Consider the following 17,861-nt stretch of genomic DNA (forward strand, 5'->3'; position numbering starts at 1 on the left):
ATGTAAAACAGATGAATACACGAAATACCATTCATTACAAAAAGTAATTTCTGGGTACAACTAAGAAATTTATCATTTGAGTACCTCTTATCAAGAGTATGTGGACGATGAACCAACAGTTATATTAAACTTGTATATAATTAAGCTTACTGCGACATAAACATTCAAATACAAAAATAACCTAAAACAGTGCTCAGTATTGCCATTAAAATGAACACAATAAACTTGCAGTGCTGCAACATGTAAAAAAATAGCAAAAATCTTCTAGCGCATTATCACACACTTATATAATTTTATATACTTTCAAATATTTACATTAGTTTAAATTAAATGACTAAATTAATTGCGTGAGAAAGTAAATTATTCAGTATTTTATTACAAAAAGTCAGCAAGATACCTTTAGTATCTAAAATACCATACAATAAAGAATTACTCGAAAATATAAATTGCATCACTTGCCTTTTTGATACCTCTGTTTCAGCAAGTGTTATTTGTTTTTTTTTTATAATAAATTCGCAAACAGATGCGGTTTGCAGGTCTGCAGTTTTCCGTGATTGGAATTGCGGATTGAAAATACTAAGAAAATAAAGCTGTCGGATTGTTTTGAACTAGCTAATCTACAAATCTATATCTGAGAATAGTCTGATTTTAAAGTCCTTTAGGTCTACCAGCTCCTCTTGGAGTCTTATCGAAGTTGTGGAAGCGGGACACCGCTATACAGTATAGCCACATCTCCCTTTCATATCTTCAGCTGTCATACTCCAAGGGGCGCTAATAGGCACCCTGCTCTTGCCTACTATAACTTAAGGCTAACATCACACTACGACCCTATGGAGTCGAGCAAACAGGCGGGTGAACTATAGCTAGTGTTACAATATATATAGTTATACAAGGTGTAAAGAAAATGTATGGCAATCATTCAAGTATTATTTTTCGTTTATCTATTTCAGTAGTCGTTTTGTTCCAAATATTGTCCCTCCCTTGCTAGTTTTGATCAGGTAATGTTTAGGGATTATGACATTTTTTTTATGTCCATCAAGTAGTTTAATTAATAATATTGGACACATATTTGATGTTTATACCGCATACATTGACTGCTCGAGTGGTTGAGGGTCCCCACGCCAAACCCACTGAACTGAACATGTGTGTGATCCACGAATGCTTATACTGTATCTTTGTTCATGTGTTCAAAGCAGTTAATATGACACATATGTCATCTCCTTCGATCAGACGGACTTAATACATTTTTACTTCTATCCCCAGTCGTGATCTCTATTTGTAGGGTGGGCCATTTTTTATTTTGGGGAGCTATTGGCTAGGGTATTTTTTATTGCCAGTATGCAAAAGCGTTATGCATTCTCCTTGCACCTTGTAGTCTTTTGGTATATTTTATTGTTTTAGTGCCATATAGCAAATAGCAATTAAGGAAGCTACCTGTGCCGGACATATAGCTGAATATTATAAGGCGATTTGTATGGCCTATATAGAAATACATATAAGTAATGTTATAGATTTTTTTTATTATAAGTATTTTTTATTTCGTTAACCCATTTCTATTAATTGTAGTCGTTAAATATATAACCAGGCGTTTCTTTAAATTCGTATGTTCATAGTTAGACTAGATGATTACCAACGGAGAATAGAAACTTCAATTACTACGAAGATCAAAACTCCTACGACGTCACTTGCTAAATTTAAAAGTCACTTTTACAAAGTAATATCCTTTGTTAGCTTTCACTGAAGACAGATTCGTTAGGAATAAAAAATTAAGAGCACAGAACAGTTGAGAGATCTCCAGACCCAGCCTGATATTTTCTGGTCCCGATTGGTCCCAGCGTGGCCCAGGCTGGTCTCACCGTGGCCCATGCTGAATCCCCCTCAGCCCCGTTTGGACCCAGCGTGGCCCAGGCTGCCCCCCCTGGCCCCGGCCCGCGCGGTCACTTGGTGAACACGCGCCACATGGAGGCCAGCGACGCGGCCGCTGACGTCACCAGCGACTGCGCGGGCGGCGCGGGAGGAGGGGTGCAACTCAACTCCTCTATCTAGATAGAACCAACATTATAATATCAGGCGATGTTGTAGCAAGCACATGAACTTTTAGATATCAAAAAATATTATACCAAAATTGGAATGTCTGAATAATTTAGGTTATGCAATATAAGGGGATAAAATTCATCAGCAATAGACTGGATTCAGCATTAGCATTATCTGTCTGTTTTTTGGTGGAGGAAGTGGGTAGGAACCCCAATGGGGGAGGTGTGGGTGGGTAGTGTCAGACTCACTATTTAAAAGAACCCACTAATACAGTTGGATTCCGCAGGACTAGGCTAGTAAAGTAACAAGTACGTATGTTGTTACCTCCATGGTCTCTGGCCAGGTGAGATGTTCGGGCGGCTCTGTGTCGTCCGCGTCCAGGTCGCCCAGCGCCGCGATGGCCTCCGCCCACACGCCGCGCACGCCCGCCTCGTAACTACTCATCCACGACTCCACCCTGGTACACACCATTAGGCTATATTAATCGTTCTTGTTTTAACACTTAAAAAAGGATATAATGTAAGAACTTTAAAGTTTGCACGGATAGCTAAGACCAGGCCAAACTCACTGTGCGTTAAGTGTCGTGGGTGCGATTTTTGCGAAGGTAGCATTTATGTGATAGTTCTAGGTTTTTTGTGAATGCGACTGGATTTTTTTGGAAACTCTTGCGACACAAGGATTTAATTCGTTTTTTTAAATAGATTTTAAGGTAAATCTTGAAAATATTTTGGCAACATTGGTTCTCGAGGGATAAATTGAATGGACTGTAAACCATCTCCAAGATACACACCACACGATAATCGGTTTAGACATTGTGAAGTGATGCAAATGCCATAACATTTGGCAACAGCTATCCTTTTTTTCAAAATGACTCCCGCGCTATGGAATTTCACAAACATACAATTCAAATGCATCCCGATTCAGAACAAAAACCCGCGACACGTCACGCAAAGTGGGTTTGGCGTGATGACCTCAACCACTCGGCTATACGTGCAGTCATTGCGGTGTTGGCAATAAGTAAACAGTGTTAGTGTGGTATGGGGTATGAGTGCGTAGTGTCCCTACCTGCCGAGCATGGGGTCGTCGGTGGCGGCGGCCACGACGAGCGTGTGCAGCGCGGCGAGCGCGTGCGGCGGCGCGGCGCCGGGCGGGGGCAGCGCCGCGCGCGCCGCCAGCGCCGCCGCCGCCGCCGCCAGCCGCCGCGCGCGCCACGACACGCCGCTCTCCGACACGCGCCAGTTGCAGTACTCACTGACCGACACCACAACCACGTCTTAGCTTTATTTGTTTATCAAATCATACATAAAAAAAAGAAGAATTCTTCAATTAAAAACAGTTTGTTGGCGATATTAGCCCTCTTATCGCCAATAACCTAAGAGCCAACCAGTTAAGGAACCATTTATGGAATTTAGGCTACAAAGTAGCATTTTTTGTAGCACAAACCTATGACAATTGAGCGAATAAAATTTAAGTATAAGCGAATATGGTGGTCATTCGTTAGATAGTTTTTGTTGCAGATGCACAGAGGAATAATGTATTTTAATGTTTTATCATAACCAATATTATAGAAATGCATTTCTAAATGTCCCAAATAGTTATGATCTCATAGACAACCTATCAGAACGATGACCCTCTCAGCCCGTATAACAGTATTAATACTATTAAATTAATAAATAACTAGCTGTTGCCCGCGACTTCGTCCGCGTGGTTAGAAGATATAAGTTATAATTTATACCTGCCTTCTATCTATCTTGTAGGATTCAGTCAGCGTTTGCAATGTAAGCGCAAAAAATGTGTTTTTTACGACCTCACATTAGAAACCTCAAAAATTGTAGCCTATGTGTTATTCTGATGTATAAGCTATATTGTGGTAAGGTTTTATTCAAATCCATTCAGTAGTTTTTACGTGAAAGAGTAACAAACATCCATACTTACAAACTTTCGCCTTTATAATAGTAGTAGGATACGCAACAGAGTTAGTAGTATCCGTTCATTGCAAGGGGAATAAAATGACTTATGCTATTGAGTATCAATGCGTTCTGTATTTTAACTCAGGATAAGCCTAATAAAAGTAGGTAATGCGTTTTTTTTTGCGCATATTGAATTTATTACCGATTCAGAATTATTATCTCTTACCGATTTAGAAAATAATGTCTGGTAGTTAAAAAAAAAACCCTGTTGACCACTATTAATTTATAATGATAACAGCAATACATGCATGATTATTATGCGAAGCAAACAAAATTACAACAAAGGTAAAAATTCCCTGAATGGTATGCATACAAGGAAAATCCATAATAACGCGATACTCGTATAATCATCGATGTAATAATCTTATTGACATTCGGTTATCATTACTGACCTTATATGACTACTGTTTCAACCTAATTTCAGATAATTTACTTTTTAGTTACTTTAATTGATATTTGAAATATTTAACATCAATTTTGTACGGCGTATGGACGTTAAAACAAAATTTGCATTATTAAACTTAGTTTTGAAATAATTTTAATAAAAAAAGATACTAATAATATCAAAAAAGCAATAGAAAATACAAAAAGGAAGATAGTGATGAAATAGTGCCTCCAGAGAGATTTGAACTCTCGACCCCTGGTTTACAAGACCAGTGCTCTAACCCCTGAGCTATGGAGGCTACCCGATAGCTAGCCAATATTTTGCGTTTACTTATTACAAAACAAAATCCATGAACCTTCTTATGATTAAACTACAGAGATTTTACTATTTCTCGTATATTGCCAAAAGTTAGCAAAAAGCGTCAGTAATATTTAAATAGATTAAAAAATATGCATTTGGAGTACGTGAAAATGTAAACACTATGTGAAATAGTTCACAAATTTTTGAATTCATGTAATACCTAATTAGAGGAGTGAGGCACTTCCTTTTTCACTATTATCAAGGGGTGGGTGTATATCTAAACAATTATAACAATCTGTTCACTTTGTTTTACGTCTTATTGTTGGCCTAGAACCTTGTTTTCAGAAACGCGTAGCAGCATACAGACTAAATGATACGAAATGAGTTCTGGGCACCTTGGAGTTTTAATAAAATTAATTGAAAAAATAAATTCTACTCCTAAAATCAGAAAGGGTGGTATGGTAGAGACAGAGAATGCAAGTATTAATACATACAGGTATGAAACTATGATAATCAGGTCATCGTTATTTTTAAATAACTATTTATCTCTGCTACTCTCCTACGTGATTGGCACCGGCAAGGCAGCATGAGATTCATGGGCAACATTTTGCAATGTGTTCTTGCACATGGGTGTCAGTACAACATAGTACATTGTTCATTTTAAATGCTAGGGCCACACTAACGGGAAATGCCATTTATTATCGCTATTAAGGACGTTAATCGTAATTGTAGTGACCAATAAACGCGATAATTTGACAACGACGTTAACATTTTGCCGTTTAGCGTTAGGCGATAGCTCAAGTATCACATTTCTACATTGTCTCGGGTCTGGGTGTTCCTGATACCTTCGTAGTATCTGAATTCTACAACACAAGTGCTTTAGCAACTTACTTTGGGTTCAGAACAATGTATGTGATGTTGTCCGAATTTATTTATTTATTGACGTTAGTTAGTGTGGCCTCAGCAAGAGGAGTATGAGAGAGTGATGTATGAGTGCGTGTACTGACTTGAGTGAGATGGTGTGCGGCAGACGCGCGTCCAGCGCCCAGGCGAGCAGCGCCAGCAGCTGCGCGCACAGCGCCAGCGCCGCCACCACGCGCGCGCCGCCGCCCAGCGCGCCCCCGCACCCGCACTCCTTGTTCTGACGCACTGACGGACAACGTACAGAGACTTTATATACTGTATGTATAATATACTTATTTAAAACAATGGCACAACTTCTTGTGATCCGACATTAACATAAAATAGCGTGCGAATAGTGTTGTTTGCATGTCGAAAAAACACCCAAACATTTTTGGTTAGTTTGTTTTTATTAACTAAGCGCAGACAACATAATCAAACCGAAATACCCTTTAAAAATATGGTATCAGAGATACCTACGTAGATTATAAGGACATCATATTCAACTGTAACACCTACATTGTACTATATTCTAACAAATAAAATATACCATTGTCAAAACGCACTCATTAACAGTACGGTCTTATCACATTAATTCACAATGTAGTCTGTTCCTATATTACCTGTATCAATGTATAGATGTTATAATATAACTTACACCAGGCCTGGACAGGCGAACAGTCCCCGTCGGTGCTAATCCAGGGCGCCACGATGTGCAGCTGCGGCCGCTGAGGTGGCTCCTCCGCAGTGTCTTCGCCTATAAACTCCATGTCTTCAATACTCTCACTAAAAACAAAAAAAATGTTCGGTAAAATTTTGACTGCACGTATAGCCGAGTGGTTGAGGTTATCACGTCAGACCCACGCATCTGCAGGAAGAATTTGTGTTATCCATGAAAGCTTGTCCAAAGTCTGGGTGTCTTTGTGCATGTAATCTATGTATACTAATATATAAAGCTGAAAGGTTTGTTTGTTTGAACGCGCTATTCTCAGGAACTACTGGTCCAAATTGAAAAATCTTTTTGTGTTGAATAGACCATTCATAGAGGAAGGCTTTAGGATATAAACCATCATGTTGCGACTAATATGAGCGAAGATAGGTACAATGGAAAATGTGAAAAAACAGGGCAGGTATAAATCATAACATATATCTTCTACCCACGGGGACGAAGTCGCGGGCAACAGTTAGTTTGTATATAAGATTATTATTAATAAAAATATTTTAGTTTTTTTTTTCTCTTTAAAATAGAAGAAGGAACATGAAGTTATATGCGCTTGACGGAAGTTAAAGCTTTAGAAGTCTTTTGTAAAGGAAGATAAATTGCTTGTAACATAAGAATAAATGATAAATATTTTTTGGTGTAGCATAATTAAAATTGGGTGAACAATAAGGAAAAAGTTATCATACATAGTTTTATTAAAAACTGTTTGTATTATTAACGCAACAAGATTCCCAGCACCCTGGTTTCTCAAATCTGAACCACCTACTTGCCACTTTTAATCTCATACAACCCAAAGCTATTAGTTTTAATGTACATACTTAAATATAAGATCATGTTAGTTAAAACATATTTGTAGTACTGTTATCAGACTATTATCACTGGTTTATATCTTAAAACATTAACATTACAATGTCCTACTTTGATAAAATATAGATAGTGATTCTTTGGTAATGATTTGTTCACTTTGAGTTCAACTAGAGAGTAATTTAGGATTTAATATATGTTTGACAATTATTTAGTGGACTCTCTTATTTTTTTCTTTGATGTATGAGAAAGTATAGGATAATGCATCTGTTTCATTTGAACCAAGGCCTCAAAGATTTTATTAATTAATTAGTTATCATATTGCAAAATGAGAGTGTGATGAACTCACCTAGTGTCATAACTCATATAGACTGGGAATATATATTTAGTGAGCTGTCTTATCCGTGACCGCCGTAATGCTGCCAAAGATTCTGCTTGTTCATTATACATACTGACTTTGTTCTCTAACTCCATCCGCTGCTGCTGTGAGTGCTTGCCAAGACTAGACACACGCTTTTGATACCTCGGTAATTTTAGTATTAATTCGTTATTGTTATTTTTTAGTTCTATGAGCTGTTTTCGTTTTTCTTCAATGTTAGATCGTCTCTGTTCAATGGCTAATCGTAGCAAATCCAGATTGTCTCTCGATTGCTTTGCTTCTGTCAGCAATGTGTCCTTTTTTAGTTTTGAAGATAAGAGCTTTTCACATCTGTCTAACACATGTTTGCGGTTCACTTTCATTCTGAGTAGTTTTGCTTGTTTTTCTGCGTATCTGAAATATTATGGAAGAAGTTTGTTATAAGTATATTGATTAACATTTTAAGAAAACTATTCAGCAGTAAAAGTTAAAAAGTAAGCTTTGAGAGTTTTTCAATTTGAACTGTACAATTAATAAAGAACCTAATTTTCAAAGACATTAGGATGAGTTTATGAAATCACAAAGATGACAATACAATAAATAGAATGCTCATAACATTTACCTTCCCAGGCTCAAGGTTATGTAAGTTTGTAAACATTCCCATAATGTTAGTGCCTCAGTTATGAACTGCACCAAATTAATTAAGGGAAATGCATTAGCCTCTACTTATCTCAATGCAGGCGATCTAAACAAACACCACTTCCGCATTGTTTACATAAATTCGACGCATATGGTGACTCAAATCAAACGGAAGGCGCAATAAGCCATCACTCAACAACCAGCTCATTCGTCCACTGTTTAGCTTAACATAGTCCGACAAATTTAAATTTAGGAGTTCATTGATACTGCTGCGTAATTGAGGTGAGAGAACGCACCTGTCTGCGTAAGGCATCGAAGAATGCACGAAATTGCCCGCCCTGATGCAATCCGGACAGTAAAAGTTTCTTTTCACGGTGTAACATAGGAGGCACTTCTTGTAATGACCATCACTCTCCGTCGACGAGACTTTAAAATCTCGAGGCGCTTCATTTTCATTTAAATAACTCGATGCCATCGCGTACACAACACTTTTCTGGTATTTATTTGTAATGTTGAAACACAAAAACTTGTCATTTGTCAATGTCAGCTGGTAAATGACCACAGACTCAATATATTTAAACGTTTCGTACTATCAATAAAATAAGGTAAAATATGAAACCAATGCGTTTTGTTTTTCAGTTAACCAGAGGCGCTTAATAGAAGTACGATATAAAAATGATATTGGTAAGTAGGCAATGAAAATTGATGATGGATACAGGATGAAGGATGATGGATGATGGATGCAGGATGATGGATGCTGAATGATCGATGCAGGATGATGGATGCAGGATCGTGGATGATGGATGATGGATGCAGGATGATGGATGCAGGATCGTGGATGATGGATGATGGAGGCTGGATGATGGATGCGGGATGATGGATGCGGGATGATGGATGCGGGATGATGGATGCAGGATCATGGATGATGGATGATGGATGCAGGATGACGGAGGTCGGATGATGGATGCTGGATGATGGATGCAGGATGATGGATGCGGGATGATGGATGCAGGATCGTGGATGATGGATGATGGATGCAGGATCGTGGATGATGGAGGCTGGATGATGGATACGGGATGATGGATGCGGGATGATGGATGCGGGATGATGGATGCAGGATCATGGATGATGGATGATGGATGCAGGATGACGGAGGCCGGATGATGGATGCTGGATGATGGATGCAGGATGATGGATGCGGGATGATGGATGCAGGATCGTGGATGATGGATGATGGATGCTGGATGATGGATGCAGGATGATGGATGCGGGATGATGGATGCAGGATCGTGGATGCGGGATGATGGATGCGGGATGATGGATGCAGGATCATGGATGATGGATGATGGATGCAGGATGACGGATGATGGATGATGGATGCAGGATGATGGATGCAGGATGATGAATGCAGGATCAAGGATGATGGATGATGGAGGCTGGATGATGGATGCGGGATGATGGATGCGTGATGATCGATGCGGGATGATGGATGCAGGATCGTGGATGATGGATGATGGATGCAGGATGATGGATGCAGGGTGATGGATGCGGGATGATGGATGCGGGATGATGGATGCGGGATGATGGATGCGGGATGATGGATGCGGGATGATGGATGATGGATGATGGATGCAGGATGACGGAGGCTGGATCATGGATGATGGGTGATGGATGCAGGATGACGGATGCAGAATGTTGTATGTAACGTAGTTGAGAAATAAAAGATTATTCAAAATATTGTTTTCATGACTGTGTTGGCGGAAAAGACAGTAAAACAATTAAAAGTAAACAAAGTCTTCATTTAACAATATCAATTTAGTTAGGTACCAAAAACACGTATAAATATGAAATGGTTAACGGGTATCTAATTCAACTGATTAAGTAAATTAACTGAACCTTCTCTTATTCGGAACAAGTACCTACATACATCTCTATATCCAAAGTAAACGGCAAAAGGGTCATTGCGAATCAAGCAGATTGGATTACAGTATGTCGACTGTGGAGTAACGAGCTGCCATTTCGATTTTATTTAGGCGGGAAAAATGTCACCGTTACACCCTTGGTCAGAATTCTCGAAACAAGGATACGGGCTAACTTAGCGACCACCTATTAAGAAATAATTAATTTATTTTAAGTCATGCCATCTGTTTAGTGTATATAGCTACTTATTTAGATTGTTTCATGTATTCTATAGTATCAGGGGAGCTGTGCTCACGTTTGCAATGCAATGCAATTTATGTCCGTCGAAGTGTGGATGTGGATACCCTCGCATCGTCGTCTGCAGCCGCGCTTATAGATTATCGTCTAAGGGTGGATGGAATTGAGATATATTAGCAATAAAGAGTAGAAACAAACGGATAGCCGAGTGGTTGAGGTCATCACGCCAAACCCACCGTGCGCGACGTGACGCGGATTCGATCCCCGTTTAGAACAAGCGTTAGTGTGATTCACGAATGTTTGTTTGCTCTGAGTCTGGGTGTCTTCGTGCATGTGAATTATAAGTTTGTGAAAACCCCGCGACAGAATGATTTAATTCAATGATTGTTGCAGGAATAATTAAAAAAAACTTTTGGTTTTTAGAGTACCTATCTGTATCGGTTTTGAAATGTATTTAAAGTTACATAACATACCAAGCCTCATTAAACATATGTAACCTTTTTTGCATATGATCGGGCAAATTATTAATTCCATCAGCGAAGGCTCGCAATCACAAGCCGACGAATGTAACATTATATTATAGACGGCAATATTTTACCCCGTGTCTTTTTTGCGGACCAACCCTAAAGCAATTTACGTAACTCTGTCATGAATGATTATTTTGTTTTCTGATTTTTGAATTGGGTTAATTTTATTTGAGTGCGCTGTTTTTTTGTTAATTTTGAAATGTAATTTGTTTCGTGGATATGTGAGACTGTTTTTTTGTTGTTTCTGTTGTTTATGTTTGAGGTTGTTAAATGAGAATTCAAATGATTTGTGGTATTCGGCGTTAGAGTTTTGGTTTTAGTTTACCACAAAATAAATTTACTTGCACTGTTTTGTTTTTCTCTTGGCATGACTTGGTTTTCTTATAGTAGGTATATAGGTAGTTGGATACATACTGAACCAAGAGTATTATAAAGTATTTTAGATATTTATAAAGTCGTTCGTAATACTTAAGGGAAAGCATTCTCAAGTCTTTGTATAAGTATACTAACAACTAACAGTTACATTGAGAGGCTTAACTTTATAAAAACATAAATGAGATAATTTCAAAAGAATTGCTTAGAGAAGTTTGGATTTCCTTTGTATTTTAAAAAGGGCGTATAATGGATGGACCAGTTATTAATCGACAGGGTATGCCTATACAGCTACAAATCCGTGCTAACTGCTATCTAAATAACGAGGAACCGTTCCTTTGAATTCACTAATTAAAAGTATTAGACGAAAGAAAAATGCCATTCAACCTTACCGTGGTCAGTGTAATTACTGTTCGCTACAAAGGTTTCGGAACGCACGCCGGCCTGATTTCCCTCGGGCGCGGGACGTGGTTTCCGAACGTTGTTTGCGCGCCGAATGAAGACGTTTGTACTCTGTGGTTTTCATTAAGCGGGAAATCTTGTTTCGTTTTACTGTTAACAAGTTCGGAATTGAGGTTATGGTTTATTTAAGAATTATTTAATTTTATCGCTGTTCGATTTGATTTTATTTTATGAGTTTAAATTGGTTTTCTGAAATTAAGTGGTCTTCATTATTTGCCTCGCTGCTCCTTTTGGATTTTCCTGTTCTACGGATCTGATTTTATTATATGTGTGATCTAGCTCCTTACGCTTGTTAACACATGCACATGCAGCTAACTGAATGTAAAAAAACCCGTATGATCGGTATTTTTTTAGAGTAGGTTAAGTTTGTTCCAGATTACTAATTACTACAACTTTTCTCAAACCACAAAAAATGTTATAGAAATTATTTCGTGTTATTGAAAATCTTGGGAGTAGTGTATTGTTCCACATGCTCATAGCCCGGTATATATCTTGTCAACAGTTCCACAATATCAGCTCAACTCGTGGGAAATCTATCGGAGCTTTCAGTCGCCGTCATGAATAAATTAGCAACAGTTCGATTCCTTCGCAGGCCCATCGCATGCCTGGAATAGGTTAGGTAGTAATGTTCAATGTATTGGAACTGTAAGACTAGATCTTAAGTTCAGACAAAATCTGTTTTAGAAGAATGGGTAGTGCAGCGCATATCAGCCATTAGAACTGTGTGGACGTACTAAGGATTCATTGTAAACGATTTTGATTTTAAATTAATAATCGTGTTTTTAAAGGGTTCCATACAAAAGGGTAAAAACGGATCCATAACGAAATATTATTAAGACCCCGCTGTCGTTGTATCTTATGAAATAGGCAGTTGGAATGTACATAGATCATGTATTTTTATTGTCGCTATAACAACAACAGTTACGGTCATAAATATAATCATTAACCAATTGAAACTAAGTTCCCCGAGATTTTTATAGTTTGTGATCACTCTCATGTTGCTTTGTCAAGAATTTTGTTACTATGTGCTTCTAGTTAACATAGCAGTTCAATGGGTATGGGACAAGAGACACGAGGACGTCGTGGTCTGCAGCCCAGGGGAAATCTCCAAGATGTATGGCCCTCCATCCGTCACGCGGCCGACGTACCGTTAAATACAAATTATAAGTTATGAACAGTTGACATAGCGTCACCAATAATTTAGAATAATTACTAGAAGTAGTCAACACTCCACCGTTTGAAAGGGTAGGATGACAAATAAATTTATAGATACAAAGAAAAATAACTATGAAAATTTCAGCTGGTTATCATGTTTCATGAGATGCAAAAAAGTAAAAACTAACGGTCAGACTGACGGACAGCGGGGTATTAGGGGTTCCGTTTTTACATTTTGGATATGATAACCTAAAAAAGGAAACTATTATTACTTCAAAGCTGGTACAAAGTTTCGTAACACATTGTTGCGAGCACCCCTCTGAAACTTCAGTTTCATTACTTATCTATCGAGTGAGCAACATAAGCATCCACTCCAGGACACGTCTTAGCTGGACCATTTAAGATGACGCTCTAAGATGCGTTCCGCGGGGAAATCAGACTTCCCAAGCGCGCGGCGGAGCTCTGAATAAATTAACAGCTATACTTAACTTGCACCTCGCTCGTAAACTAAGTTTAATTTAATACTCCAAGATATACAAGTGGTGTACCAGCCTGCGTACGTTTTAACTTATGTTGTACACCGAATTGTTGTTGTCTTAAAATTCAGAGAGAAACAATTCCCTGTTCGTTTTATTTGGTGTTTACTTTCATTGTGAGTTTACTATGAATATTTCAAGATATTTTTTGACATTGAAAATAAAGATCGGGACTTTCTGCTGCTCACTGCGGAATTTCAAGTGATGTTAATGATTGTAACAAGTTTATTACCTACCTAATACAAAACTTAATTTCAAATCAAAACTAAACAAATGAAGCCAATCTGCACACTGCAAATGGTTAACTACATTTCAAACTGCAAACAACAGCGAAAGGAAATTAACATTCACCAAAAAAGCTGTTGTTCGGGCGTTCATTACATTATTCAAAGCGTGGTTAATTACAGAAACCGGCACTATTTTAACTATGGTAGTTACGGTAATAGAGTAATAATTTCTTTGTAAGTAATTTATTCAGCGAACCGGAACGCGTGACTGCCGACTGGAGGAAGCCCGCAAGTGTGTTATCGACTACGGAAGTTACATTGACTAGGAAAACTGTTCAAGAAAGTTTACTTCACTTCATGATTAAAACTCTTTCAAGATATGAACTTCGTAAACTGCAAAGTAAACAATAGTTGTCAAACTTCAGGCTAGCCTCTTCCGAAGATTTGTTGAAGTTTTCTAGCTTTATCGGTTTAGCTGAATAGCATGCTATAGGCAGCGATTGTCATAACCACGATATCCCATAGTAATGCTATAGTAGCGCAGTAAGGCAAGTAATAATGGATTTGTGATAATATTGAAATCGCTTCAACCAATCTTCATAGAATCCAAGCTGTGCACAAAATATATTATTTGTTTAGTATTACTTAATATTTTAATAGAGTATTTGGCAAAAATCTTAGCCCGTCAGATAGAGTTCCTAAAGAAATGCAAACGTATTTTTTCTTTTATCTCGTAAACAAAAAATGAAAGGTATACAGCTATTTAAAATTTCTGGTGACGTCACTTACTAGTATGCTTTTATTAACAGTTGATGATTTTTGCTACCACTACCATATACCTTATCATATTAAGTGTTTTTAATCTTCCTTATCTTTTAGTGATGTGACAAAACAAAAATTAATGATTCAATATTTTTTTGAAATCTCTGACAGACAATACAGATTTATATTGTTAGAGTTAGTCAAATACAGTATTCTATGTTAGCCACCTAAAGTTTCTCTACAGCGATGAGTCTTTTGAGCTGCAGCGAGACAGTTACAGGCTGGTATAATTTATACAAATAAAGTTTCACTTGTTACCACAAAACTTGTCGAGAACTTCATTTTGCAGTCGTTACAACAATTAAGTTACAAAGGAGTCTCGTCGGAGTTTTGATATGAAATTCATAGCTGTGAGGGTTTTGTAGATCATTTTGAACTATACTTAAAGCAAAATTTTCATGGATTTTAAACAGTATGTAAATGTATGATTTTAAACGCACTAGATGGTAAAAAGTTGACAGTTAAAATAAAAAAATAATCTTTGAACAAACCATGAAAAGAGACAATATTCCATGTTTTAAGAACGCCCGAGTTTTCTGTTACATATGATTTTGGTGTATAATAAGGTATTCAAAAAGCTCAGCTGAAGGAATATTGGTGTTTCTGTCAAGACAACGTACGAGATGCGCGGGTTAAGCGGCTCGAACACTGCTTAACCCAGCGAACAGGGCGTGATGTACGTCCTTAAATATTCTCGCTAGGGCTGTCTATATCGCACATGGTATGAAGTTACAGAAAAAAATACATAACTGTATGTAACTGTAGGGAAGAAAGTTAATATTTACAAACTGTCTCTTCGCAAACTTTGACGTCTTCGAATCCTGTGAAAATATTTTTTTTGTGTTTTATTTGTTAAATACAAATATACAAATAACTGTAAATTTTATTCAGTTTTTAGCGCTTTTTGCGTATTCATTAATAAAAATAAGAAATATAGTATCTACTTTTTTTTGTGCAGGAAGACACCAGCCATTATTATCAGCCTAGCCTTATCCCAACTATGTCGGGTATGGCTTCCAAGGCGCGACAGTAAGCCAGTATTTTAAAATAATTTTAGTCGAAAAAAAAAACACATCTTCGCACGTTTTGCTTGACTTAAGTAGAGTATTAAATCTTAAGAAAATAAATATCACGTCTATTCCCAAATCTCATTGATATCGAAAAAAAATACATAAATCTTCACCCATTAAAGATAGAAACTGACAACCAACGAATTAATCAAAATTAACTTCCATCAATATTAAATTTAACAGTACATCGATCAGTCATCAATTCATTCACTGTCATTCAGTTGGTTTCGCATATTCCTTTGATTTCGCTGTTTGGTATTAAAATATTTCCGTATTTCGGCTGGCAGCCCTGTATCGAGTAAGAAGCGAATATTTTAAAACGTTGGCACCGAACCGGTATTCTCTAGAACATATTTCAGGCATCCATTTAATTCTGTATCAAGGATCTGAGACATTGTCGGCTAAGATCAGGATTCTTTATAGCTTCTTATTTTGTTGGGAATGACGTAACATGACAATGTTTATTATGAGGCAGTTTCGCTAATCATAAACTGTTTATTGTTTTGATATGTCCCAAGTCCGTCAACGTCCGAATAAGTGCCAGTTAGGTAAACTCGGTCATAAACAAGGTTATATTTCAAGGTTTTCATCAAAGCAACTTCTTTTCTTTATGCTATGACATGAAACAGAAAATTCAGTTAAAAAGAAATGCTTGGAAATCTTTTAACTGTAATTTAACTTAAAGAGTTACGTATATAGAGGACCTGTGTGTATTAGGGCTCTGATTATGTAAATAGGAGTGTAGCTACCTAGATACTATAAAGCTTCAGAAGTCTGTATAGAACCTCCTTGAGGTTAATCGAGCAGTTTGGAGAGCATCTCGGCGAGGCAGCCTGTCCCAGACGGGCTCAGATAAATGGAGCCGTTCTACTTCGCTGCACTTGCGATGCACCTTCGCTTCCGAGCAAATTAGCGCTCGAACTATGAGCATATGTTATGAGGTAGTATTGTATCGATCAGGAAATTACGTCGTCCTTTATTCACTTAGCTAGTTAGGTAGGAAATTACATGTAGACATGTAGGTGTAAGGACTGTGAATTCACTTCTTGAACGTATGTGATGTGTAATCCTAGAGAAATAGGGAAACTTGTTCTATTTTTCGAGTTCTAAACATGTCAATAACACAGCGTGTTCTTATATCTACGAATCAAACACTTCACACAAATTTCAATCCTCGCGGCGCTCGGCGCGGCTCACGAACTCCGTGCCGTCAACATTCGTCTCCCGTTAACACATCCGACGGAACCCGCTTGCCGAGTACTTCCTTGAATTCCCTTGCCAAATGTCGCACTCTACTGAACCCCAAATACTTCTGTCCGCTACGCTTCTATCACCCCAGCATAAGGTTTATTTTCGTATATTTGTGGTCGCTACAAAAATTGCTCAAACAATTTCCCTGTGACATTGCTTTCTTTATACGCTCGTTCCTCCGAGACACTTTATTGGACCCCTCTAATGCGTTTCGAAGGGCTCATGAGGGAGAAAAATGAGTCTGGTAATGGGAATAATTCTAAAATACGGTGGATTCAATTGCGTATGCGGGATTCGGCGAGGTAATGCATGGTTCTCGTGTACACTCGTAAATCTCAACTGATTTCTTCAGCCCTTGTAATTTTATATTCAAATCGCTAGGAACGAGATTGTTACACAAGGTTTAACCTGAAATCAAATATTTATATCGGTTACAAGAATCGATTACCTACTGAGAAATATCAAAGAACATAATATTACGTTTTAGCTAAAGCACTTTTTTCTCTACAGTTGAATGTAGTAAGTGATCACGACTATTAAACTACAGGTCTACATCAACACTGTACTTAATTAGTTCCTTCTTAATGCTACAAAATCCCTTATTAGAAGGTTCAAAAGTTAAAAAACCTTGAGATTCAATATGAGACACGTGCAGACAGGTATTAGGCGGGATCCGGGGCGCGCTGCGGCTGTAATTAAGATATTCGAGAGCCCCACTTAATGAGACCGTGTGAGTCTTGCCGAAATATCGCGGCCTATTCAGTGTGCGACGTGAATACTCAATTACATATTTAATTAAGTAGGAACTTCTTAATTCGATTACTTTTAATCATTCAATTATTTTGCTGTAAGGCAATGGTGTAACGTAGCTTTTGTAGTTGGTTACAAAAATTCTACTTTCATTTAGTTCTTACAGTACCAAAATGTGTAAAAGAAGAAAAAAACTCGGTCAAGTGCAAGTTGCCCAACGGCTCTGAGGGTTCCCTACCAATAGGCTTTACGCAAGGCATCCTCATATTTATTTGTCACCCACGGAGAAATTTATGATCGCAACAACCATTGCTTAATCTCGGTTTTTATTTTTAGTATTTGTTGTGATATCAGCAGCAGAAAATGTAACCTGTAAAATTTCAAATATCTATCTTTAGCTTTCACAAATACCTAAAATACA

At 37.8% G+C, this 17,861-nt stretch overlaps 1 protein-coding gene and 1 non-coding gene across 2 annotated transcripts; both read right to left on the reverse strand.

Moving 5' to 3' along the window:
• Positions 1–339: 339 nt before the first annotated feature.
• Positions 340–9,766, reverse strand: LOC113501377 (beclin 1-associated autophagy-related key regulator). Its single transcript, XM_026882510.1, has 8 exons — positions 8,828–9,766; positions 8,408–8,700; positions 7,464–7,886; positions 6,248–6,375; positions 5,697–5,838; positions 3,100–3,285; positions 2,359–2,491; positions 340–2,042 (listed from the first exon to the last, which is right to left on the reverse strand). Exons 1-8 carry the CDS (start codon positions 9,764–9,766, stop codon positions 1,938–1,940), a joined length of 2,349 nt encoding a protein of 782 aa, XP_026738311.1. The 3' UTR covers positions 340–1,937.
• On the reverse strand, positions 4,615–4,687 carry Trnat-ugu. The gene has a single exon. It is a non-coding gene; the product is annotated as a tRNA-Thr (tRNA).
• Positions 9,767–17,861: the final 8,095 nt, after the last annotated feature.

This window comes from Trichoplusia ni, chromosome 15 (assembly GCF_003590095.1).
Source record: "Trichoplusia ni isolate ovarian cell line Hi5 chromosome 15, tn1, whole genome shotgun sequence".
NCBI classification, from domain to species: Eukaryota; Metazoa; Arthropoda; class Insecta; order Lepidoptera; family Noctuidae; genus Trichoplusia; species Trichoplusia ni.

Bases quoted from the DNA above. Each gene is read 5' to 3' on its own strand.
- LOC113501377 (XM_026882510.1), bottom strand. From the start codon at position 9,766: ATGATCCAGCCTCCGTCATCCTGCATCCATCATCCATCATCCATCATC. The intron at 3,286-5,696 runs GTCAGTACACGC...GGTGTCGGTCAG, and splicing joins CCGCACACCATCTCACTCAA to TGAGTACTGCAACTGGCGCG. The intron at 2,492-3,099 runs GTAGGGACACTA...GGTGTGTACCAG, and splicing joins GACGACCCCATGCTCGGCAG to GGTGGAGTCGTGGATGAGTA.